This window comes from Anomalospiza imberbis, chromosome 6 (genome assembly GCF_031753505.1).
Source record: "Anomalospiza imberbis isolate Cuckoo-Finch-1a 21T00152 chromosome 6, ASM3175350v1, whole genome shotgun sequence".
In the NCBI taxonomy this organism is placed as follows: domain Eukaryota; kingdom Metazoa; phylum Chordata; class Aves; order Passeriformes; family Viduidae; genus Anomalospiza; species Anomalospiza imberbis.
The window spans coordinates 15,253,895-15,278,845 of NC_089686.1; the positions used below are offsets into that span (position 1 = coordinate 15,253,895).

Here is a 24,951-nt window from a genome sequence, read left to right on the forward strand (position 1 = left end):
TTGAAGTCGAGAGGTGATGTCTGATATTGGCAGAATGCTTGAAAGCTGGAAGGATCTTTCTGGAGGGCATTTTGTCCAATCCCCCTGCTCAAGCAGGGCCAGTCACAGCTAAGACATGCCCAGACTGCTTTCGAATACCTCCAAGGAGGAAGACATAACTTCTCTAAGCAATTTGTGCCACTGCTCAGTCACCCTCACAGTGATAAAGTGATTCCTGATGTTCAGAAGAAACCTCCTATGTTTCTGTTTGTACGCATTGCAAAAACACTTGCAGTTCTGTCACTGGGTACCATTGCAAAGAGCCTATCTCTGTCTTTGCTTTGTCAGATATTTTTATATATTGATAAGGCCCTCTCCAACCCTTTTCTTCTGCAGGGGTCCTAGGGGTCACGAGCATTATTAAGTTTTGCATTTGTATTTGTGATTTAGTTTGCTCTTATTTGGCCAAGGCTGCTCTTAAAACCACTCCTTAAATGAACTCGTACCTTTCTTCTGGGCAAAGGTACATATCTGGGACAGAGTGGAAATACAGAGACAGGTATCTTGTTCACAATCATATAATCATAGAAGAGTTTGGGTTGGAAGGGACCTTCAAAATTCAGCTAGTCGCCTACCATAGCAATGAGCAGGGACACCTTACACTAGACCAGGTTGTTTGGAGTCCCATCCAGTCTGACCTTGAACATTTCCAGGGATGGGGCACCCATAACTTCTCGGAGCAATGTGTTCCATTGTTTTACCATCCTCATGTCAAAGAATTTCTTCCTTGTATCTAGTCTGAATCTATCCTTCTTTAGTTTAACCCCATTGCCCCTTGTCATATCTCAAAAGGCACTGCCAATAAGTTTGTCCTCATCTTTTTGTAAGCCCCCTTTTAAGAACTGAAAAGTCAAAATAAGGTGTACCCAGAGTTTTCCCTTCTCCAGGTTAAACAACCTAAATACCCTTTATAAAAACATATCTCTATATTAAATTACTGAATAACATTGCAGGGTCAGCATGCATTTATCACAACTAGCAGTGACTTACTAAAAATATGGAGGGCAGAACGTGAAATTGCACAGACAGCTAAAAGCACCCTGAAGATCTTAATATTTGGATGAAATGAGATCGAGAACATCAGAATCAAACATTATGACTGAATAGACTTCAAAAAGAATTCTAAAAAAAGCTGTCAAAACACTGGTAAATCTTTAGAACATTTAAGCAGTATTAATTCTGCTCTTTTTTTCCCCTGTTGTAACAATTTTTAAAAAGTTATAATACCTGTAATACTTTGTAAGTTCAGCGAATTAATGCAGAAGATTTATTGGACATACACCTCCTAGAGACTGAGTTTGCAATAAAAGTGGGATTTTTCTTTTCCTTTGTTAAAATAATTTAACTGGCAGAAAAAGATACATTCAAACCTCAACACACAAAACTTACTCTGATTTTTGGTAAAACCCGACGAAGTGTTTCTGCAGGATTCTGTCGCATAAGGACTGGAAGATTTGCCACCACACTTGTTCCTTGGATATCCTGACCAGAACTTACAAAAACATAAACATACAATACATTACTCACTATGATGATTACAAGCTCGTGGCTTTCATTACAAAACAAAACAAAACAAAACAAAACAAAACAAAACAAAACAAAACCAAGAAGATTAAACCTAACTACTCAGGTTTTTCATGCAAGCAAAGAGGCTTTTTTTTTTTTTTTTAATAATGTGTGGTAGAAGACTACAATTAAAAATATCAACCTATCAAGCTATTGTGTATCATTTCCTACACGGAATGTTTTAATTTTTAGTGTAGCTTTGCATAAAAATAATAAACTTTTGAAAGATCTTTTCAAACCAGATGACCAAGGCAGTGGTTTCATGGAATCTTTTGTCTTATGGCAATACAAGGGATAAACCATGGGAAGGGGGCAAATAGAAGATATAAATGAAAATAACACACAGTGTACAGCATTTTAAGAGAAATCTACCATTATTTCCTTTTTGTAGAGAAAGCAGTCAGATGTATAGTCATATGCACACAAACGTGATTTAAAAAGGATGTAAAAAACTTGGTTAAATTACAGATCTTTCACCTTTCTCCTCATTCTGTCTCTCACAATGGTATCCCACAATTGAAAAAGGAAACAAAAAAAAACAAAAAATCCAAAAAAAAAAAAAAAAAAAAGGCAAAAAAAGGCAGGATGGGAAGGAAATGGTAGGCAGCAATAAAAAAAATATGAGGTAAAAAGAAAAATTACTCAAGTGGATCAAATCCTAGAATAGAATCAGAAAGCAAGAGGGTCTGGATGCCAAAATTAAAACTAAACATACCTTTTCCTTTGGCAAGTATGCATATCTTTGTGTTATCCAGTAGTAATGCAAAAAGCCAAGGTAACTTGGAGAAGCTATTTAACTGAAACTTTATTAATTTTGTATCAAGATGGAAGAAGTCCTAACTGCTAAAAAAATGCAAACAAAATGCTACCTTTATCCATCAAAATGTGAAGAAAAGGGAAGCATTTCCCTTTAAACCAGAAATTCTTAGTATCTGGCCTACTGCCAATTAAGAAAGTGAAGCAGGAGGCATTTCAACACCTACACAGTCTGTAATTTTCCAACTGCAGAAGATTTTTCTTCTATTTCTACCAAATGAGCTGCACCATAGATTTTCTTTAAATATTGAAGACTCCAGAATTATAGTGAATTATTGCTAAATGCTCAGACGTACACATTTTTGTACTAATAAACAAATTAAAATAAATGCTAAATCTTTTCTTCAGAGTCACAATAAGCTCATTGACTTGAAGGCACTATTCCTTTATGAACAGTGCTAACTATAGAAGAACATAACAGAGCCCTATACTTAGAAGCAATTTAGCTCAGCCTCTTTTGTGCTAGCAAGATCCACATACCATTTAAATATAAAACTTCAGTATTCATCTTGTGAGTTCATTCTACAGGAGATCCCAGTGACTTAGCAATGATGAGAATCCTCATGCAGGGAGGGAAGTTGGGGATGGCCCCAACACTCCTGTCCTAATACTTCCTTCCTCTGCAGCAGCAGCTGCTTGCTGCTGGCCAGTGGTACCAGACATGGTCTAACTGTAAGACCCATTGGAAAGCACTTTTCAAACACTTCTCAACCACAAGCACAGCATTCAGCCTTCTCCTTCTAGCCCCTGCATTTTCTTTTACTTGTTTCTTTTACCATATAAAATGAAGTCCACATAACAATTGTGATGTCTTGATACTAAAGCAAATCCTCCTAGAAACCATTTACAAACATACGAAGGACAGAAACATGCCTGTGAGTAGTCACCCTGGATTTGTGAAGGGGAAATCAATCCTGACCAACCAACTTGACAACATGATGACTGGCTGAGAGGGTGGAAGTTGTTTAACTTATTTCAGCAAGGCTGTTGACATTGTCTCCCATCATATCCCCATAGATAAACTGATGAAGTACAAGCTGGACAAATGGAAAGTGATGTGGACTGAAAACTAAGTGACCTATTGAGCCTAAAGGCCTGTGATTAGTGGCAAGGAAGCCAGCCACAGGTGGTTTACCTCATGGTTTACCTTACTGGGGGCAATAAATTTTTCATTAATGACCTGGGGGATGGGACAGAGTGCACCCTCAGTACACAGATGACACAAAACCAGGAGAAGGTGTTGACCGGAAGACTCTGGTGACTCAACAAGCTGGAGAAACAAACCAACAGGGATCCTAGAGAGTCCAGCAGTAGGAAACAAAAGTTTCTGTAGCTGTGGCAGAACAGCCCCATGCACCAGTAGAGGCTGGGGGCCAGCCAACTGGGAAATAGCTTGGCAGGAAAGGACCTGGAGGTCCCATCAGCCGCCACAAAACTGACCTGGAGGGAAAGGTAGCTTATGGCATCCTGGGCTGCACTCAAGAGCATCACCAGCAGCTCAAGAAACATGATTATTTTTCTCTATTCAACACATGAATCTCACAGACAGGTGGCAGCGAGTTCATCGCAATATTTGTGCAGAAACTTCAACAAAAGGGATTTTTAATCTTGAGAAGAGAAACCTTGGGGGCTTTATTTGACATGTATAAACTCTGATGTGAGACAGTAAAGAAGACAGAGGCAAATTCTTGCCAGTGGTGCCCAGTGATAGGATGCAAAACAATGGGATCAAATTCAATACTCAGGAAATTCCACTTAAACCTTAAAAAAACCACGAATTGTTCTACGTCAGAGTATTCAAATATTGGAAAGAGTTGCCCACACAGGTGGTGCAGTCTCCATCTATACGATTCAAAATCCTGTGTTCAGGACAAGACTGAATTTGCTCTAATTGACCCTACTTTGAGCAGGAAGATGATCTCCAGAGATCCCTTCCCACAACTATACTATGATTTTATTCACGGTATGTGTTGCCAATTTTGCAAACTTCCATGAAGCTCAAGGAAGACAGTAAGATTTCATATATTAATATTAAAAGCATTTTTAAAAAGAGATTCTACAAGATAAGAACAAAGAAAATTTTAAAAGTCCCTGGATACTCAATTAGGAACATTTCTATCTGGAAATGGATGCAAGGACTACAACTCCTTCTGCAGCATTAAGAATGAAGATTAGTCACTGAATGTACTGCCAGACAATATTACCACAAAGGATTTTGAAAAATAAAATACAGATTTACATTTTTCTCTTCATCATTCACACTAGCCTATAAAACACGAAGGCAGGAGCAGAACACAGTATTGTAAAGAAGACTGAGGTACAATGTTTACCCAAGCTCTAACTGAAGCTCTGTTTGTGTAAAGGCTTTTCTTTCACAGTGTGGCACCAGTTCGGCAAAAGTGATTTGTTAAATAGCCATTGTTGAATCAACGACTCAAGTGTGTGCCCTGTGTAAACAGAAGTTCTGATGAGTGGCTGCAGGGAATTACAGTGTTAACTCAACACCCTTTAACTGACATTATTTTCAGTGTAAGATTCTATAATGTTCTAGGTTGGTCCAAATCTGAATTTGTTGAAGACAGAAGTAAAAATTCAGCAACTTCAATGAGTGAGGGATTAGAACACCACAATTTTAAAAAATTATTAAAGTATTCAGTAACTAACTGGGTATTAGAAAAATTAAATTCACAAACACTTGAACTTGAAAAAGGGTGTTGCAGTTGTGGGAAAATTTGGACACTTTCTTAACTCATCTGGACAATGCCCTGAGCAACGTGATCTAACATCAAATGGCATCAGACTTGGAAGTTGGCTCTGCTTTAACCAGGGCATTGGACCAAATGACTTCCAGGGGTCCCCAACCACCTAAACTATTCTGTGACTGGGATTCATAAATCCTAGAGTTAATTTCCTATTTGTATAAAAGCTCAGTATCTAACAGAATTTAGCCTTTTCAGAATTATTCAATTTCAATTCTCCCTCCAGGATTTCTGTTTTCCTGTACTAGAAATCCAGATAAATATTTCTGTCAATAACATAAAAGTGTGTGGCTCATAAGACATCCTTTGAGAATCATCTTCATTGTGAAAAATCTACATGGTCTAATCTAAATAAGAAGAAACTAACCTGATTTTAGTACATATCTGAACTTACACCACTACACATGAAACTTCTACTGTAATTAAAGTAAGAACCGAAACCCAAGATTTAGCTGCATAGTAGTTCTGCATTCATAGCAACCTTGTTTACCAGGATAGGTTTGGTCAGCTGAAGTCTCTTATTTTTGTTTCCTTGCTGAATGTCTGTCAAAGAGAGGAAGAAGAATTTCTAACTCATACAGATACCTCTTTCTGTTTCTGAACCAAAACAATTACATCATAATGACACAGTAATTTCTTTCTTCCTAATATCATCAGATCTATGAGTTTATACATTAATTATTATGAGTAAACATTGAGTTTTTCTCCCTTGAATTTTAAGAAAAGTTTCAAGAATGTAAGTGCCTCAGAGGAACACATTTTTCCTCTCAAATATTACCTCAATATCAACATTACAATCTCCTAGAAGATAAATATTTCTTCTTCCTTAGAGGGCATATAAAACATATTGCATTTTGTACGGTTTCTAGGTAGAATTAATTTTGGCATTTTTTATTTTGAGTCTGAATGTGAAAAGTAAAGCCAGTCTTTTTACTTCAAGATCAAGATAATGCCAATTCCCATTCCTAGGTGATATAGCATAAATGAGCTACAAGCTGGTATTATCTTTCATTCTGCCAGTCTTCATTCACTGATCCAGAACTTATAATTTTCACATTCAAAAAGATTTGTCATGTTCACAGCATGCATTATGTGCTATAAGAAGTCTTCTGAAAAAGTACAAGGCCTGTAATTTTTTTAAACTGAAAGTAAAAAAAAAAAAAAAAATCACAGATGCTAACTGAATTCTAGAAGCGTAAATTACTTCTGTTGACCTAAATTTCTCTTATAGTCTAATTTAGACTCTGGGTATCTTTTCATTTTCCAGTCTTATTTTTTCTATCAGTATACTTCATGCACACAGAGAGGAAAACTTTAAATGACCTAATAAGTATTAAAATCTGCTTATAGTCTTCTTCAGTTTGTGGGTCTTACCTGTGTAGAGCATTATAAACAGATCCCAAAGTTTCCACTTTATTACTGTGTGTATTTCTATCATGCCTTCTCAGCCTTTCTGATTATAGCATATTCCATCTTGAATCAATTCCATACTTTTTCTTCCATACTCATTTTTTTCATAGCAACTCTAATCTAACAGTCCTAGAAGCTGATGAGAATTTCTAAAAAAAAAGAAATCTGTAGCTGTACATTTAAACCTCTCCTTTCTAAATTGACTCACAGGTCAAAAAAAATTGTTTATTTTTTCAAGATTTATTGACAGCTCTAACAGAAGCTGCCACTTCATCTCAACCCTTGCTATGAGTCTCTTCAATCATTTAAAAACAAATTATGCTATGCTAAATCCACTTGCAATTCCTCTGCATGCTATTAAGAAAAGCATATTAAAGTTAGGAAAGCAACTGTTAACTGGTCTCTGCCTATATCTGCTTGGCTTCATAAAAAAGACCCTTCTGTATATGCAAGAGTTGAAGACCATGGTAAAAGACTGAATAACCCCAGCCTTTTAGAGTTAAGGTAAAATAGAACTTCTTACCAATCTTTCAAAAAATTCAAACTTTTTAGAATAGCCTTATAGTCCCCGTAACAAAATCCTACTAACAGTAGAACACAGACAAATGGTAAACAAAACATACTTTGTATGTGAGCTGATCAGCCCTTTTCAAAATCACAGACACTGGATCAAAAGAAAATGCAAATGTAAAAGAACCACAGAGACACTGAAAAAACCGCTGAGTACAGAATGAAAGTACAGGGTATTAGTACAGTGACTGAATGAAAAGCCACAAGAAAATAAAAATAAAAAAGGGTAAAGACAGGGTTTGAAGCTTTTCATCACAGCATTTTCCTCATATACAAGAAAACCATAACTAGGTATCTTAGATATATTTTATATAGATATCTATATATTTTAAGTAGATAGGCATCATATCTAATAATACAAGCTAAGGTTACGTTCTAAACTGAAAAATATAGGAGTCAAATTGTGAGCACCAAAAAATATATCTAAGATTTTAGAAACAATTTGAAGTTTTAGCTGTAGAAGCAGCTTTATTCCCAGCCAAGGAAATCTAACTATGGGCTCAGAATGGCTTTCAACAGTTCATATTAAATTTCTATCAAATTACTGCTGTTATACTCAAAGGGCCTGATGACTCAAAAGAAAAAAATAATTAGGAAGTGAACATGAAACTGAGAACTTACTACATATAAGAGCTAGATTTTAGACAAGTTAGAAGTGGAAAGCTTTGCTGGTTCACATTCTATTCATTATTCAAGGAGTATACATAGCTTCAATACTCAATACTTTCAAGTAATTTGGACTCATATTTTCAAGCATACTCATATTTTCAAGTATACTGGACAGCTACTTCAGACTGATGCAGTTCCATGCATCAGCAATACAACCTCAAACAGCTGACTCTAGGGCTGCTTTCTCATATATCAAAAGCAACCATAGATCGAAGGCAGCTTTCTGAGGCAAATACACAAATAACTAAAAACTGCTGCGATTTCAAGCTGTTCCTGATTCATGTTCTGTCAAACAAAAAAGTGTTTTACTTGCTTCATGTTCACTTTGTAACGTATGATAAAATTCAGCTACTTAATTAAATAGAAGAGTTAGAGTCATGTCTCTCAAACAAACATTTGTTCCATGTTGGAGTGGACAATCAAACCAGGTAATAAAATTAACATAATAAAAAAATTTAAGTGGTGACACAAATCTTTCAAATTTCCAGCTCTCTGACAGAATAATTTCAAACAGATAGATAAAAATGAGCATTATATATACAGATAATTAATCCATAGCTGCATTCTTTATAAAACCATTATCAGCACACCACCAGAATCCTCCTGCCTTCCTGTGCTGGTTTGGCATGAGGCAGAGTTAATTTTCTCTCCAGTGGCTGGTACAGGGCTGTGTTTTGGATTTGTGCTGAAGACAGGGTAGATAATAAAGAGATGTTTTTGTTATTGCTGAGGGGGGCTTACACAGAGCCAAGGCCTTTTCTGCTCCACGTTAGGGAGGAGACATGGAGACAGGTGGGAGACACAGCCAGGAAAGGAGATCCAAACTGACTGAAGGGATATTCCAGACCACATGGCATCATGTTCAGCATATAAAGTAGGGGGGAAAAGGAGGAAGGGGGGACATTTAGAATGATGGTGTTTCACTTTGCAAGTCACCATTACACACGACAGGGCCATGCGCTCCTGGAGCTGGCTGAATACCTGCCTGCCTGCGGGAAGCAGTGAATTTGCTTTGCTTTGCTTGTGTGCGTGGCTTTTGCTTTCCCTATTAAATTGTTTTTATCTCAGCCCACAAGCTTTCCAGCTTTTACCCTTCTGATTCTCCCCCAGTGAGTGAGTGGCTGCGTGGGGCTTGGCAGCTGTCTGGGGTTAATCCAAGACACTACTCAATTATGTTTAGGTAACTGTAGTAGTCCTAGTAACATTCCCTATCTTCAAATCACTACAATAATCTTAAATAGCCTTTTGCTACACTATTTTTTCCTCACATAGTCATATTAACTTATTTCTAGCGGTACAGTTATCCCAGAAAGAGTTTGACGTTCTGCAATGGAAAGAATAAACAAAAATATTTACCAGTAATTCCACCCACATTTACTAAAATTAGTCCAGAATCATCTCTGAAGAAAAGAGTATCTCTTTCCTTTGAATGCAAATCAAATATGCTCAGCTGCATAGATCCTTCACAGCATATATTCAGCATTAACCACCAGAATTCCTGGCTTATCTATTTACTATATTGATATCAATACCATTATATGGAAGAAAAAAGTAACACAGAAAAAGAAAAGTTATGTTAAAAAGCATCCATTGATACAATACTATTTGCATGCCATTCCCCTACCCTCCTCCCTATGGTTTGTTTGTTACTGAAATAGAACTTTAACTGATCACTGAAAGGTTTGGGACAATAAATTTTTAGTCTAAGCTCATGGTGTAATATTAACACAATATATTATTTTCAAGAACAATACTTTTATTAGCTATCTGAAGAGGCATCCTGCAAATGGATATCGACTGGCAGAATTTACCATACACATAGCCCACTGTGCTTAAGCTATCAATGTTATTCTAGTGCATAAAGAACTCCAGAGTTCTACACAACGCCCATTGGACCAACATAGTCTTTACATAAATCATTTCAGTTGGTATTCACTGTGCAGTCCCATGAAAATAATGAGCTTAAGGCAAACTCTCAGTCACAGTAATGAAGGCAAAGAAAATGAAGTTGAGAAAGGGGAAGGAATAACATTTGGGGAAAAACACTCATATCCTTTACCAAAAAACAGGTAAAGTGAGTCATGAACATCTCAAATGACCTATCAAATACTAAACTCTAGTTACAATCTTTTTCAGCTCGTGGGTTTTACGGATGTGGGGCATTATACAAAATAGATCCAAAAGCTGCCACGTTCCAATTGTTCATTTAAAAAAACCAAAACCAACTTCTTCATTTAATAAGGAAGATGAGACACTGAAGAAGTTTCTACTTAAAGCCCCCAGAATTTGCAATAAATATGTAAGATACAAAGATCTGTGTATTAATTTTATTGATCTACCTACCCTCTAACACATCATTATCAAATAGGTGGGATAGTTTAAGTGATCAAAGCACAAGAGTATTTATCCACAATAAGAGTTGATTTTTACATACCAGTATGCATCTAATGATTTATTACAAACTCATGGTGCAAGTATTTTCTTGCAATACAACAAGCATGCAGGGTTCAAAAGATTTTACATGTAACCCTTAAAATACACCTAAGCTTGCTTTACATGGTGATAAAAACAAGAAGAAATAGACAAACTCTTGGGTTAAAACCAGTAGTAAAGAAGCAGATTAATTTTAAGTAGTTATCATTCTTTTCTCCATTGATTTAGTGACTATCAATTGCTGCAGTTGGAAAAACACAAAAACAAAATTAAATCTTGTCCTGAAACTAACTAACTTTTGTCTAACTAACTTCTAGTTCCCAAAATGGCAGAGAAATAGGTGTCCTAATCCTGAGCTTTGAAATAAAATTACATAAAAGAGATTAAATGTTTGTATCAGAAGAATTTTGGTGTGAGCAGCAATCAGGCAATGACTCATGTTTTGCTATTTAATATGGACATAAATCCTCCCCCTCAAAAAGCTCAGTTACAATTTCAGCAGGGAAAATGGCATCTTTTGTGTTTCTCCATTTAAAGACAGGATTTTTATCTCCAAGCCTGCCCAACAATGTAAACAATATTATCATGTAAAAAAGTGTATTAAAGCAGATGCCTTTCCCATTTCTCTTTTACATATGTTTATTCTGCCAGAAACAATACAATCAACCCCTATTTACAACAAAAATACAATTAGCATGTTTAAAGCATTTTCTTTCTGTCCCTAGTTGAGCTTACTCACTATACTCCTGGTAACAGAAGTTACCAAGCAATTTCACTGAGGAGGAGGAAAAAAAAAAGCTGGTGTATACACTTCAGAAAATCTGACCACAAGCCAGTCAGCTGTGCTTCTCATGCAGCACAGACAAACAGTAAATCATCCCATTTTGTAGGCATAAACTACTGCAAGCAAAATGCAATGGTTTTATTGAGTGCAACATCACTTTTGCTATACAGCTCTGTTAATATAAATTGTGTTATCAAATTCTTTGATCCACCTTGAATCCAACTTTCCTGGTCTACTCCAACTGGTAAAGAGAAATGTTTTGGAATTAAACAAGCAGCTCTGAATAACCTTTATTTAATAGTAGCATAAACTGGTGGATCCAGTGCTTAATGTTGTTCTTTTTGTTCAACACTAGCCATGGGGAGGAAGCAGGGGTGGGGAGAGGGAGAAGCTAATTGATATCTACCTAAATTAATTTACTGGTTTTACTTAAAAAAATGTTGAATTTTTACTAGAAGCATAATTGACAATTTGGACACAAAGCTACTCAGATAAACAAAAGTCCTCCAAGATTTTCTGTTTATACTTTTTCTCTCGGACTATCACATAAACCCTGTGGAAATTTATGCAATTTTATTTAAAGTTGCATTGCTTTGCCATTTAAAAAACTAAAAAAAATATATAATTCTGATTGAAGATAGACTGGGGAAAGAAGAAAATTCTTTTCTTTTTTTCCCCAACAATCAAATAGGAGATTTAACTCTAAAAACTTATGAGAAAAATGCCCTAGGAAAAAATGCTGTATTGGTTTATTTCCGAAGTTATAAGTATTTTCTTAAACTGGATGATTCTTGAAAAATGGATAAGGACAAGAAGAATGCATAAATTACTTTTTTTCCCTATTAGAAAGAATGTAAGACTATGCTCTTTGAGACTGCAGCCTTTCTTCAACACTACACATTATATTGACTTTGCAATGTGGGTCACCTTCATTTACAGAATCTTACAAACACTGTCAGTTAAAAAAAAATATCTGAAGTCTTACAACAAACCTCTGTTATTCAGCTTGGACTCACACACACTAAAAATGATGCAATTCCATTCATGCCAGTTCATCTACCCCGGCTTACACACTGCCTAAATCTGACTTAGAGTAAATTCAAGAACAAGTAGAACATGAAAGTAGGCATTACATAGAAACACTGAGGCTAAATTCACACTGTAAGTAACATGTTTCTGTAAACAAAACAACTGCAATTTTGGAATTATGCAATGACTAAGAAGGACTGTCTATGTGTAGTCTTTTAGGAAAGGTAATATAAGGGACAGATGGATAAAACATTTCCAGCAACAGTCAATGAGTTCAGTAAAGCAGAGCAATTACCCTTCGTCCTGCCCTGAATTGATACGACTGACGAGGAATGACTCAGCTACACTGTACCTGAGAGTTGTACACATTCTCAGCACCCACAGTCACACAACATGGAATAAACAAAACTGCTGCTGGAACAACTGCTACCAAGATACAGGGACATATCCCAAGCCTGATATTTTTATTTCTTAACATTAACCCCTCACAGGGTAATGTTTTGCAAAGAGGAACATGCAGAAACATTTATTTGAATGTAAAAGAAGCTAAATAGAATAATTTAAGTACCTGCATCATCAAGAGTCCGTTCAAATAATAACATGGATGTGAAACATCTGGTACCTTCTGCTTGTGTAAAAGCATCAGGCAGCAGCAAAAAAGCCTCAGGCAGATGTATCCAGGAGACCTAGCAGAAGTTTTCAAGTCCCTTTCTTCATTCTGTTTAATTATCACTCTTAAACCAGAAAGACATTTTTCTTCCATATACAAGGGTGGATAGGCCATAAGGAATTAGCATTCAAAGGCAAAGATTCCATCCTGTCAAAGGATACTGTTACTATTCAGACTGCAAAGACACATCTGCAACCTGATCTATGAAGGTAAAGATACATTGCGGGGAAGGAGAGGAGAATCAAGATGTAAGAATGCCAGTGACACATTAATTCTCAAAGGGTGAATTTCAAGAAAAACTCAGTTATGAACAATTCCCATCCGTGTGTTTCTGTATTACTGGTGGTTTTTTAAAATCTTTGCCTGAGGGCATAACTGTCTTTGGCTAGAGATGCCAGTTCTGGCCTCAGTTTTTGAATCTGAAGTGACCTTCTTATTCAGGTACAGAGTCCTACAATTGTGTATAATTAAAACAGTTTTTTAGCTGTAATACAGGTTTTGCCAGACTATGTCAATAGAAGCCCTTGCTATAGAAATTACTTCAATTTCCTTTTCTGTTTGTCCTCAAGAACTAAAGAGAACTTCTCTTATACAAAAAAATTGTCTCTAAACGATTAAATAAGATGCTCCTACCAACGTTGGAGAACTTCTCAATGAATAATGCAGACCTCTTTGAGTTGCTTAGTCTCAAGGTCTGTCTGCATTTCCATTCTGTTTTCACAGTGAAAAAATTTATAAGTGATTAAATGATCCCAGTTTTGTTTCCTGTGACATAAAGCTTTGGGCTTCAAGGCTTGACAAAATCCAGGGTAACCCAGTGTTGGCATTTAGAGAACCAGCTGGTGGAACAAGGAAAAAAAATTAATATTACTAAAGTTAACTCTAAAAATAGACAAATGAACTATTATACAAGTTTACCCCAGAGAGCAGGATTAATTTTAAATCTCAACAAAGCTATTTCTTGTCTTATTCCAAATTTTTCTGCCACAGCATATCTGCAAAGGCACAGATACAGGCCCAAGACTGCAGTCCTAGTTCCTGAAGTCCTAAAATTATAATCAGAATTTCACCTCAGTAAAACAACTTCACATAAAGTTTACAGTGTAACAATATGAACCAATATACAATGGAGTTCCATCTACCTTGCTTTGCAGAGATTCAGAAAAGCTTTTAAACAGCCCTGCATGCAAAAATACGGGATGTATCAGCATATCAGCACTAAGAGTCACTCTTCTGAAGAGTCTCAGAGTACTCAGATTTTTTGGAACAGGTGCATGGTACTAAACTGCTTTTAGGGAAAGAGTAACGGAATCAGTAACTGCTGTTTCTTCTTTATGCTAGTATATGGAGTCAGAGTGCAGGGCCACAGAAGCATCACATCGTGACACGTGAAGGGCTTCCTATGCCTACAACCAAGTAGTCCTCAAAACACCAGAAGGAATTTGCAAGAAAAACATGTTCAGTAAATAAGGAATTGGTTGAATGTTCACATTTAGAGGACAGTTGTCACTGCCTCAGAGTCTTGATGGACATCAGTGATGAGTGGTGTCCCTGAGAGGTCCAATACTGGGACCAGCATTCAGTAGCTTCATTAATGGTACAAAGGGATTGAGTGCTGCCTCAGCAAGTCTGCCACCAACACCAAGCTGAGCATTGCTAGAACATCATGAGGTTTTACAAGACCAAGTGCAAGGTGCTACACCTGGGTCAGGACAAACCCTGTTATCAATACAGGCCAGGGGATGAACAGATCAGAGCAGCCCTGCTGGGAAAGATTTGGGGGTGTTTGTGGGAGAGAGGCTGGATGTGACCTGGCTGCGTGCACTGTGCAATAGCCCAGAAAGCCAGCTGTCTCCTGGGCTGCATCCAAAGCAGCATGGCCAGCAAAACAACATGACTCTGTTCCTCTGCCCTTGCTCTCATGAGACCCAATCTGGAGTGCTGGGTCAGGTTTCTTCCGCAGAGAAAGGACATCAATGTGTTTGAAGAAGGAGGGTCTCAAAGAAACTAAAGGGACAGAGCACCTCTCCTGTGAGGAAAGCCTGAGAGAACTGGGGTTGTTCAGCCCAAAGAAGAGAGCAGCGTCTTACAGAAACCTTACAGTACCTAATGAGGTCCTACAGGAAAGCTGTAAAAAGACTTCTTACAAGGGCATGTAGTGATAGGACAAACAGAGATGGCTTCAAACTGAGAGTAGGTTTAAATTGAATATTAGGAAGAAATTCTTTACTGTGAGGGTGGAGAGTACTGGAAGAGGTTGCCCAGAGTCCCAACCCTGGAAGCATCTGTAGCCATGTTGGATGGGGCCTTGAGCAAAGTGGCCTAGCTGAAAGTGTCTCTGCCCGTGACAGGGGGTTGGTATCAGATGACCTTTGATCCCTTCTGATCCCAGCCATTCAAGGATTCTATGAAAAATGACTAGAGATTTGTGTTTTGGTCACTAGCATACAACAGTCATTATTTTACAGGGTACTATCATGTGAAAGCATATTCAGACTAGCCAAAAACGGACAGCTTGATCTACTCTTTGAAGAGTCTGTACCTTTGATGTATTCTAACACAAAATATTATATTTTCCCATCTAGATCTTCATAGATGCATTTCCAAGTCCTGACAAAAACTAGTCCAATATTATCATCTCTTGCTAAATCAGGCAAATAAACACATTTAAATTAGTAATATTGAGCAAGCACGAGGATAAAAGCTCCTTATGCACACAAAATGTTTTTATGAACACTTGGAACTTTCTAAAGAAGGTGATATAAAGAATTACTATATTTAGACATGAATTATGTGACATCTAAAATGAAATGTGCAACTGTTAAACCTATTTATTAAATGCCAGTGCTCATCCAAACAAAAACAAAAGAAACTCACTCTCCTGCTGGGTAACATGCTATTTATGTATGGGATCCATTATGTAGAAAGAAAGAAATATGGAAAATATTTTTCTGGATATTCCTATGTCAAACATTTCTAGGAGAGGATGATAAAGTTTTCCTAGGACAACAGAATTATTTTTAGAATTTAAGGAAACCCACAGATTTTTCAACTGTGTTTGATATTCAAAACTATATCTAGTTTCTCCTTACTATGTCATGAGCAAAGATGCTCTGAAACACAAACATAATTGACATCTCCAGAGAAGAATCTGACAACACATAAGGAAGAGCTACCTGGTCTCTCACACCACAGCTCAGGCAGACTTCCAAATCTCACACAGACCTGATCTCCCTTTTATGACCAGGTGAACCATGTAGGGGTGGTGTAGGGTGTGGCTACAGGCTACATTGCCTTCAGCAAAGCCTCTGACACTGTTTCCCACATCTTTCTCCTGGAGCAGCTGACAGCTTCCCATTTGGATGGGTGTACTATTCACTACATTGAAAACTGGCTGGAAGGCTGGAGGCCAAGAGGGGTGGTAAGTGGTGCTGCATTCAGTTGGAGATGGTCACTAGTGGTCTTCCCCAGGGCTCAGTGCTGGGGACAGCCCTGTTCGATAACTTCATCAATTATCTGGACAAAGGGATCAAGGGCACCCTTGGCTGGTTTGCAGATGACACCAAGTTCAGTGGGCATGTCACTACGCTAGAGGGTAGGAAGGTTCTGCAGGGAGATCTGGACAAGCTGGATCCATGGGCTGTGGCTAGTGGTATGAGGTTCAACAAGCCCAAGTGTCAGGTTCTGCACTGGGGCCACAGCAATCCCACACAGCACTACAGGCTGAGGGCAGAATGGCTGGAAAGCTGCCTGGAGGAAAAGGACCTGGGGCTGCAGGTTGACAGTGGCTGAACATGAGCCAGCCATGCCCAGGTGGCCAAGAAGGCCAATGGCATCCTGGCCTGCGTCAGCATTAGTGTGGCCATCAGGACCAGGGCAGGGATTGTCCCCCTGTACTCAGCACTTGTGAGGCCACACCTCGAATCCTGTGCTCAGTTCTGGGCTCCTCATGACAAGAGAGACACTGAGGGGCTGGAGCACTGAGGGCAACAGAGCTGGGGAAGGGTCCAGAACACAAGACTTGTGAGAAGCAGCTGAGGGAGCTGGGGGTGTTTAGCCTGGAGAAGAGGAGGCTCAGGAGTGACCTTATTACTCTCCACAGCCACCTAAAAGGGGTTTGGAGCCAGGTGGAGATCAGACTCTTCTCTCAGGCTACAAGTGGCAGGACGAGAGGAAATGGCCTCAAGCTGTGTCAGGGGACGTTCAAGTTGAAGATCAGGAAGAATTTCTTAATAGAAGGGGTAGTTAAGTCTGCCCAGAGCAGTGGTAGATTCTACTTCCCTGGCAGTATTCAAAAATTGACAGGGTATTGCACTTAGTGCTATAGTTTATTTGACTGGTGGTGTTTATTCAAAGGTTGGACTCAATGACCTTAGAAGTCTTTTCCAACTATAATGATTCTTTACATCCATTTTATGTCAAGCCTTGTTATACAAACAACAGCTGATACTTTCTCTCCTCTGGTCATTTCAACCAGTACTTTACTTCACAGATTCAAAGTATACATTCAAAAATTAGAGTAAAAAGAACTAAATCTGGTTTGCTATTGAGAGGAGAATCATCTACCAGCTGTGACTTCTTGTTTATGTTCCCATTTATAGTACCACAAGCAGTTGCATTTTGTTCCACACTTCGTTGGAAGCAAGTATCTGAAAATTTTGTTAGAATTAGCATGCATTCCCTAATCAGACTGTGAGATTGTGTGGCTGCAATAGCATCAGTGCTGGTACACAGAACTCATCAGTATCACGCAGTCACATAATGAAAGGACAGGTGAGCTCCTCTCCGATACCAGGAAAGCTTCTTTCAGCTTAACTTGACTGTGAAACCAGACACCAGGAAACCATAATTTCATAAATACCATAAGCCAGCCAAAGCTTCAGGCATTTCACTCCCTCCCAAGCATTGTTCCCATGCTGCTATTCAACTCATTTGTGCTGGCAGAGGTGTTTTTTTTTTTAAGTATACAAAGTCCTGGACCACACAGTTGATCAGTTTTAAAACTATCCATCATTTTCAGGCTTTGCCTCAGGTAAAGTCCCCAGTGTGCTGTGCAAGCAAAAGGGCAAACATAGCACAAACACTAGAATAGGGAGAGGACTGGCACTGTCATCTTCCTGCACTGTAGCCTGAGAAAGAAAACTGAAATTTTTCTCTCTCCTTTTTTTAATGCTTCTCAATGCACTACATTAACTCTGCTCTGTATATTCACAGCTGGTTCCTCAGCTGCAGTTTCAACTCAGCAAATATGATTAACAGAAGTATTTGCACCAATCTAAATTTCAATAAAAGTATGTGACTTAGCAACACTTTAGGAGTCTACAATACACCTTTTACTTTAAGGTGAAAGAATCCATGTTATACTCACTAGTTTATTGGTATAACACATTTAAGGTCAAACAAATTGTTCTTGTCCAACTAAGTGAATCAGAATGAAACTTTTATAAAACTTAAGTTACAATTCGAAAAATAAAAGATGGGGAAAATTAATAAATACCTTTTACATTGATATTTACAGCTTGGCAGGACAGATGGAAGAACTATTTTCCAGTATGCTGAGCATTAAAGCTGGATCATTCTGTATACTATGTATTGTATGCATCAGAATCACAAACTGTATAACTGGAACTGAGTTGCCAGATTTCATGATTATGTAACACATACAAAAAAAATGATACTATGCAGAAAATCAGGCCCTAAAGTTACATGTAAATGAAAGCTTTCATTTAAAATCAAATTATTTTAAAGTGATTTGCCTGCATGTACAGAAAAATGAAATTTTCCAAAATTAACACCATCACTAAAAACCAGACCCAAAAAATCTCACAAACTTTTAAATAGTAGTGGTTTTGATATTCACAATCAACAACATATAATGCATTAAGAGATGTTTAGAATTTGAGAATGCTTTAGCAAATCAAGGATAGCTTGTACAATAAAGTACAACTTTTCTTGTTATTACTGTGGCCTTTTTAAGACACCATAACTTTAGAGACATTGAATTCTTTCCAATCTAGACAGAGTATCTATTGTGTCTTCAAAAACTGTGTTAAATGTTTTAGAAAAGGATTGTGTTGTTTTCTACACTGATAGATAGGATCTCTCCAAAAACAATGCTTCTATTCCCAAAAGGGTGAATAAGTCAATCTTCCACCTTGATAACTCATTATTACCATTTTATTTTGAGTATGACAGAAATGTCAAGGTCTGGAAGCTTTAACACTAAGCAGGCACAAATGAAAAAAAAAAAGAAAAAAGTAGCCAAATACAAAATCATACGGTACACACAACAATGTAAAAGACCTAGGGAAATCTATCAGAAAAGTCCTCAGAAAACAAACCACCCTGCAGTGCACATGCCAGTAAGCATCCAGAACCAGATTCTCATCAGGCAAATACCTACTTTGGGCTGTATACCATAAAAGAGTGAGCTATGGTAAGGCAAATTAATGTAAGTAGTAACATGAATCAAGCATCAGAAAACATGGAAACTCATTACAGGCAAAAGTTCACAGGAGTTATAAAAATTATTGCCCCTGAGCTGCTTATTGCCACTGTCCTGGTAGAGGTCACAATGCTCTGAGGTGGAATGTAAACTATTCAGTTGCTTCAGTGTGTTCCAACAACTTCTCTTAATCTGCTGGTTTTATGATAAGCCATCGGTCTTGACACTGACTTGGTTAAGATGCACAGCTACTTTGCTGTCTTTGTCCTTCTGTTGGGCCAGCATCACACAAAGCACAGACAGATTACAACTCTTCAGTGATTCCTGTTAGAGGCTCCAGAAACCACCAAACACACAAGCTGAAGCTCTAAAACATAGATCAGAGACACTCAAATGCCGCTCCCTCCTTAAGTCCCTAAACCCATTTGATTTCAATGAGAAGGTCATAATCATCCCTGGCAGTCTGGTCTAAGGAAACCCAGTTCCTCTACCAGATTCAAGGTTAAATGAGATTAAAACTAATTACAGTCCACTTTGTTACCACAGTCTTATTAAATTAGAACTTGCTCAGTCTAATTGCAGAATGGTACCTAATTAAAACCAAGTATTCTGGGCATCAGCAATTTAAAGCAGAAATTCACTTATGCTCAAGTCATATTAAAGTAGCCCTAGCCACCAGGAGAGTTACTACATCCTCTCCTTTTGCTTGCAGAACTGTTTCTATATCCACATGATGTAGCGAATCAAAGAGATGATTTATCTGAAAATTAATGCAACTAGAAATTATCAGCTTTAGCTAGATCTTCTTATCAATCTACCTCATTACATAGTTATATGCAAAATAGTACTAGCACAAAAGGGGAGACTGAAAGCAAAGACATTGACTAGAAATAATAATGAGAGAGAGATTAACTTTTCAGGATTATCAAAATTACAGTTATCACTTTAGAATGTGAAACCAAATTATAATAGGCGACAACAAAAAAACAATTACAATGAAATCATGTCTCTTGGAATGAGATCTCACACACTATGAGTGTATCAATGTACTTACCACATGCCAAAAACGTGTAGGTTTATAACTACATCATACTTAAGAGAACACAATGAACAGAAATTTACCATACATCATGGCTAGACACAGACAAGACACTGTGGAAATACAAAATAATGATTAGATGGTTACAAGTACATACAGATGAGTAAAGCAATTAACTTTACAATATCAAGTGAGAGACCACACCAAATCTGCACGGTACTACGGGCAAATGAGAAGTGAAGAACACAAGAAGTGAAAAGAGAAGAATAACTGATGAAACTCTGAGAGTTGGAAAATTAATACCTTCTCATATATACAGTAAGCAAGAATCGGTCACTAGGGAAAAAAAAAGAAAATCTATCCTCTCCAACTTGGATCTCAATGTACCCATTTTCAGACTACTGTAGTAAAAGACTTCAGGAGCAGAAATCTTCTAAAAACAAGTATCTAGCAATCATAAAACAACTCTGCGTATAAGCAAATCCAAGTTCAAGGGTGGGGAGGAGAAGTTTGGGACAGGTTTTAGAAAGAAAGAATGTGAAAAGAGAAGAAAGTGGTTGATTTTTTTTTTTTTTTTTTTTTGTTCAGAATGAAAGCCTTTAAAATGTGAAGACTCACTCTGAACTTTCCCAGAAAATCACTATTAAACATTAGCTTTGCTGTAGCATGCAAAGGTTTTATCCGTTATTAATCAGCTCCATTGCACTGTACAAGCAACAATGAAGATACCTTAGTAAATTTAAAATCTTCAACTTGCAGATTAGGGTGCAATAAGCAAATGACAATACAAAAGACATTGTGACAAAAGTAGTGTTTTGATGTTACCTGTAGATATTTAAGATGAGAGATCTGCTTTCTATTATTGTTCTTGTATATTTTTAATGTATATGGAGATAACACCATCCTTTCCAAATGGGATACAACAGAGGTGTCATTAACAATTTGTTTCAATCTCAGTAAAGCTATTTCTATAGACAGATTTTCAGAAAAGGCAGTGGCTTTTTGGATAAGATCAAGGTTAGTCCCACATAAGAAACAACCTGAAGGACAGTGAATAATGCATCTGTGTGACTAAGGCACAGAAAGACTGGACTGACATTACTATCAAACAGCAACAGGCAGGTATATTGTATTAAAATAGATGAAAAATTCCTGACAAGCCAAAAGTACATACTCTTGTATGTTATATAAAAGATACTACTAGGTTACAGGCAGCTTTTCAACTCTGCTTTTACTCCACTCAGTACAATGACAGCAACATGCTATTCAACAGCAACAGCTTCCACTGGATTACTGAATTACCATACATGCACAGTAAGACTAACTTACAAAAAGCCCATCAAGCAGAGTTGAAGGTACCTTTCAGCAATGAGAACAATGCAGAGGGGAAAATGAATGCTTTATTAAACGAAAAAGAATGTTATGTCTCAAACAGCTGCTCAAGTAGAGAAGATAAAGATGTCAGGAGAAGGCCAGGTTGAAAAGCAATCGATAAGATGAAAGACATGAAGTGGAACCTTTTGCCATTTAAAAAGGCAATTATCTAGTTAGGACATATATGCTGGAAATGTGGTCTTTAACTGGAAAAAGAGCAAAGAAATTTGCTACCACACTGGAAAAAAAAAAAAAAATCACCTATGCTGGTTGTTGTGAAGTAAAACTCAGAATGGACACACATCCTTTCAGTGATATGTACCACATGCAAATTTCCCTACAGTCAACAGACTGCTTTGATTACAGCAACTAAGAACAAAGCAAGTAAGCAAGTTTTAAAATCCTCTATTTAATAAATTTCAGCATAGAAAAATACCCAATTCATAAGCAGAAGTCCATATCAAAAGCAGTATCAGCGGACAAAAATGATAACTTACAAATAATGCTATGCACCCCAAAAAGAGAAAACTGTATCACTAAGAATATCTATTCTAAATACTGAGCACAGGCATAGACTAGAAAAGCACCTAAAATAGCCAAATAAGCAAACTGAGAGGGAGCTGCAGCTGGTTCTCCAATTACTAGATATTGTTTAAAAATGCATATTCAACTCAAAATCCCCCAGAACATTTGTACGCTCAAAGATGACTTACACAGTAGTTGAAAGATTCATGCTTTAAACTACCAAATTTAAGTTATTCAAATAGCTGCAAATAAATACTTTCAACAAGAAGGAGGTAAGATGATGAAAACCAGAACAGAGGTAAGTATTAACACAGTATTTCCTACAGTAATTTCTAAGGACTATAGAACTAATCTCTCAAATTTTCTCATCTGAAAATCCAAACACACACAGGATGCTAGAACAGCTGTGTTACCAACCTGTGTTAACTGCCCATGTGTGAATATTTGTTTGGAGTGAGTATGAACTCCCTGAATTATTGATATTAATAACACTGACACTCAGGGAGTCTTGCAAAATCAACTGCAGGGGGAAAGATGATTAAGTACAACTCTGTGCTGGTGAGGAACATTAAAAGCTCAGAAATTCTTATACGTGTACACACACCCCCCATTACAGAGTGATTATTTTGTACATTACAGTACCTATTTTCATCTTGCCTGTATGCTTAACATAGTTGATGGTAAAACAACTACTAACAGACAGAAAATTAAAGGAGTGAAGAGTAAAACACTAAAAAAGCTGTATGTAAACATGATGGTCAGCAATGTTTCACAACAACACTTTAGAAAATACCTGAGTAGATAAACAGCCCTTTCGATATCACTGAGTTCTTCATCAACTGTCAATCTTTCTATTTCTTCTGGCGTCTGTCAAGTGTGAAATAGAGATTATGAGTTTAAAATGCCTGACTACTTCACTGTTTTAGTCTTAAAACAAACCCTTTCTCCCCACACACACAGGGACAGCTTCATGAGTAATCTGAATTTATTCATCAAACCTCTAGCCAACATCTCAAATTCAATCAAATAAATCTTTCACCCGAAGATGGAATGCCAAAGAAGTACAGCTTCAAGTCAGACACTATCACTATTAAACAAGTGGCATATAATTTCATCTAAAGACCCAAGCTAGTCTATTTCTTCCCATCTCAATAATCTTATACTGAAAACATCAAATCCCTGCTACACAGAATTCGAAATTGTTTATTCTAAAATGACTGACAACAATGTTTCATATCCTGGTGCTGTTAAAAAAAAAAAAAAAAAAAAAAACAGAAAAAACCGGTCTATTCGCTTATTTGTGCATAATTAAAACAGACACAATTTTAAAAGGATTTTAAAGCACCGTTCTTTTTCGAGGTATATACCTTCAGGCTCCTGCGTACTGGCCTCTCTATAATAGTTAGTTCCTGCAGGTCTTCTATGTATCCAAAAAGACTGCTATGACTAAAATCCATTTTGGAGAAGATTATTGGGCGCATGTAACAACTAAAGCCTTCGGCAGCCGACGCTGTCGCCGAGCCTCACATCGCAGCGAGGGCGGCAGGACCGAAGCCCCGCGGCGCTCCCGCGGCCGGCGGCAGCCCCGGCTCGGCGCACACACTGCGGCAGCGCCCGCCGGCCGCCGCCCCCGCCCAGCCTCCTGCCGCCAAACTTTCCGCTCCGCCCGGGCGGGCCCCGAGAGCCCGCTGCAGCCGCCGGTGCCGCGGCGGGCGGGAGCTTCGAGCAAGTTTGCCCTCGTCGCTGGTCACCCCTGTCCGCAGCGAGGGCGCGTACCGGGGTGCCCCCGGCCGCCAGAAGGGCCGGGCGGAGCCCTCGGCTGCGGGCTCGCTCCGCACCGGCGGGGCAGGAGGGCGGGGCGCGGAGCGGAGCGGAGCGAAACAGCCCCGCCGCGGCGCCCGGGTGCCGCCTCTCCGCCCGCCCCGGGAGGAGGGACGGTCGCTGTGGTGCAGTGACGCTCCCCGCCCCCGTCCCGCGGCGCAGCCCCTCGGCTCCCTCCCGGCTGAGCGCCGCAGCCCCCGGCCGGGACAGCTCCAGCCCCGCCGAGCCGGTCTCCGGGGCAACGCGGCGCTACCGCGGCCTCCGCGGGGCAGGGCAGGGCAGCGCCGGGCGCGGCAGCGGCGGAACGCGCGGGGGCGCGGCCCCGTCCGCGCCCGGCCCCGCGCGGGGCTGTCCCGGGAGCCGCCCCTCGCTCGGCTGCGGCGCCTCGGCCGCTGCTCCCCGGCCCCTCCCCTGGGGAGCGCCGCTGGGATCCCCCACCAGTATCGCCCGTCTCACAGCTGTGTCACAGCAGAATTACACCGGAGAAACTGAAAACAAGTGCTGTTTTTAATGAAAAGTCCAAAACAGGTTCCTCCCCCAGTGAACGCTTTTATATTAATGTAAAAAAAAAAATTACTGCCTTGGCGGTAAACTGTGAAACTCTGACAAAGACATTACTTACACTCTTCATTATATTCTCATTCTTCACCTTTGCATTCTAGACTCAGGTTACACACCCTCACACTCACAGCAGCAGCTGATTCCAATAGGGATAGTTTTCCTCATATATGCAATTAGGCCTTGGATGCCTTTACCATTTTGGCTCACAAATGTGGATTGCCTTGGGGGCTTAAGGGAGAGTACTATTTTCAAAATAAAAGTATGCTAATTACCTCTGATTCATATTCAAATAAGCATGGATAATCTTTAAAAACTTAGTAAGAGACCTTCTTTCAGGGTAGGTTGGTGATGCAAAATGCATACAGGACAAGAATCATCCTACAGAGTTAGATTCAGCATTTACTGACGTAATTCACCAGAGCTCTAGACAGTGGCCTTTGC

At 38.7% G+C, this 24,951-nt stretch overlaps 1 protein-coding gene across 4 annotated transcripts in view; it reads right to left on the bottom strand.

Moving 5' to 3' along the window:
• PPP4R4 (protein phosphatase 4 regulatory subunit 4) overlaps positions 1–23,728 on the bottom strand; it is a 59,963-nt gene extending 36,235 nt beyond the window's left edge. The window contains exons 1-3 of one of the 4 annotated variants that reach the window (XR_010999825.1): positions 23,496–23,728; positions 22,922–22,995; positions 1,429–1,531 (exon numbers count right to left, since the gene is read on the bottom strand). Coding sequence is in view for 2 of the 4 variants with exons in the window: in XM_068192528.1 (XP_068048629.1) it covers positions 1,429–1,531; positions 22,922–22,995; positions 23,496–23,609 (291 nt within the window). In the remaining 2 variants the exon portion in view is untranslated. Of the gene's footprint in view, positions 1–1,428; positions 1,532–22,921; positions 22,996–23,495 lie in introns of those variants that run through there. The other 3 variants (XM_068192528.1, XM_068192529.1, XM_068192530.1) reach the window with 3 other exon arrangements.
• Between the last annotated feature and the right edge of the window lie 1,223 nt (positions 23,729–24,951).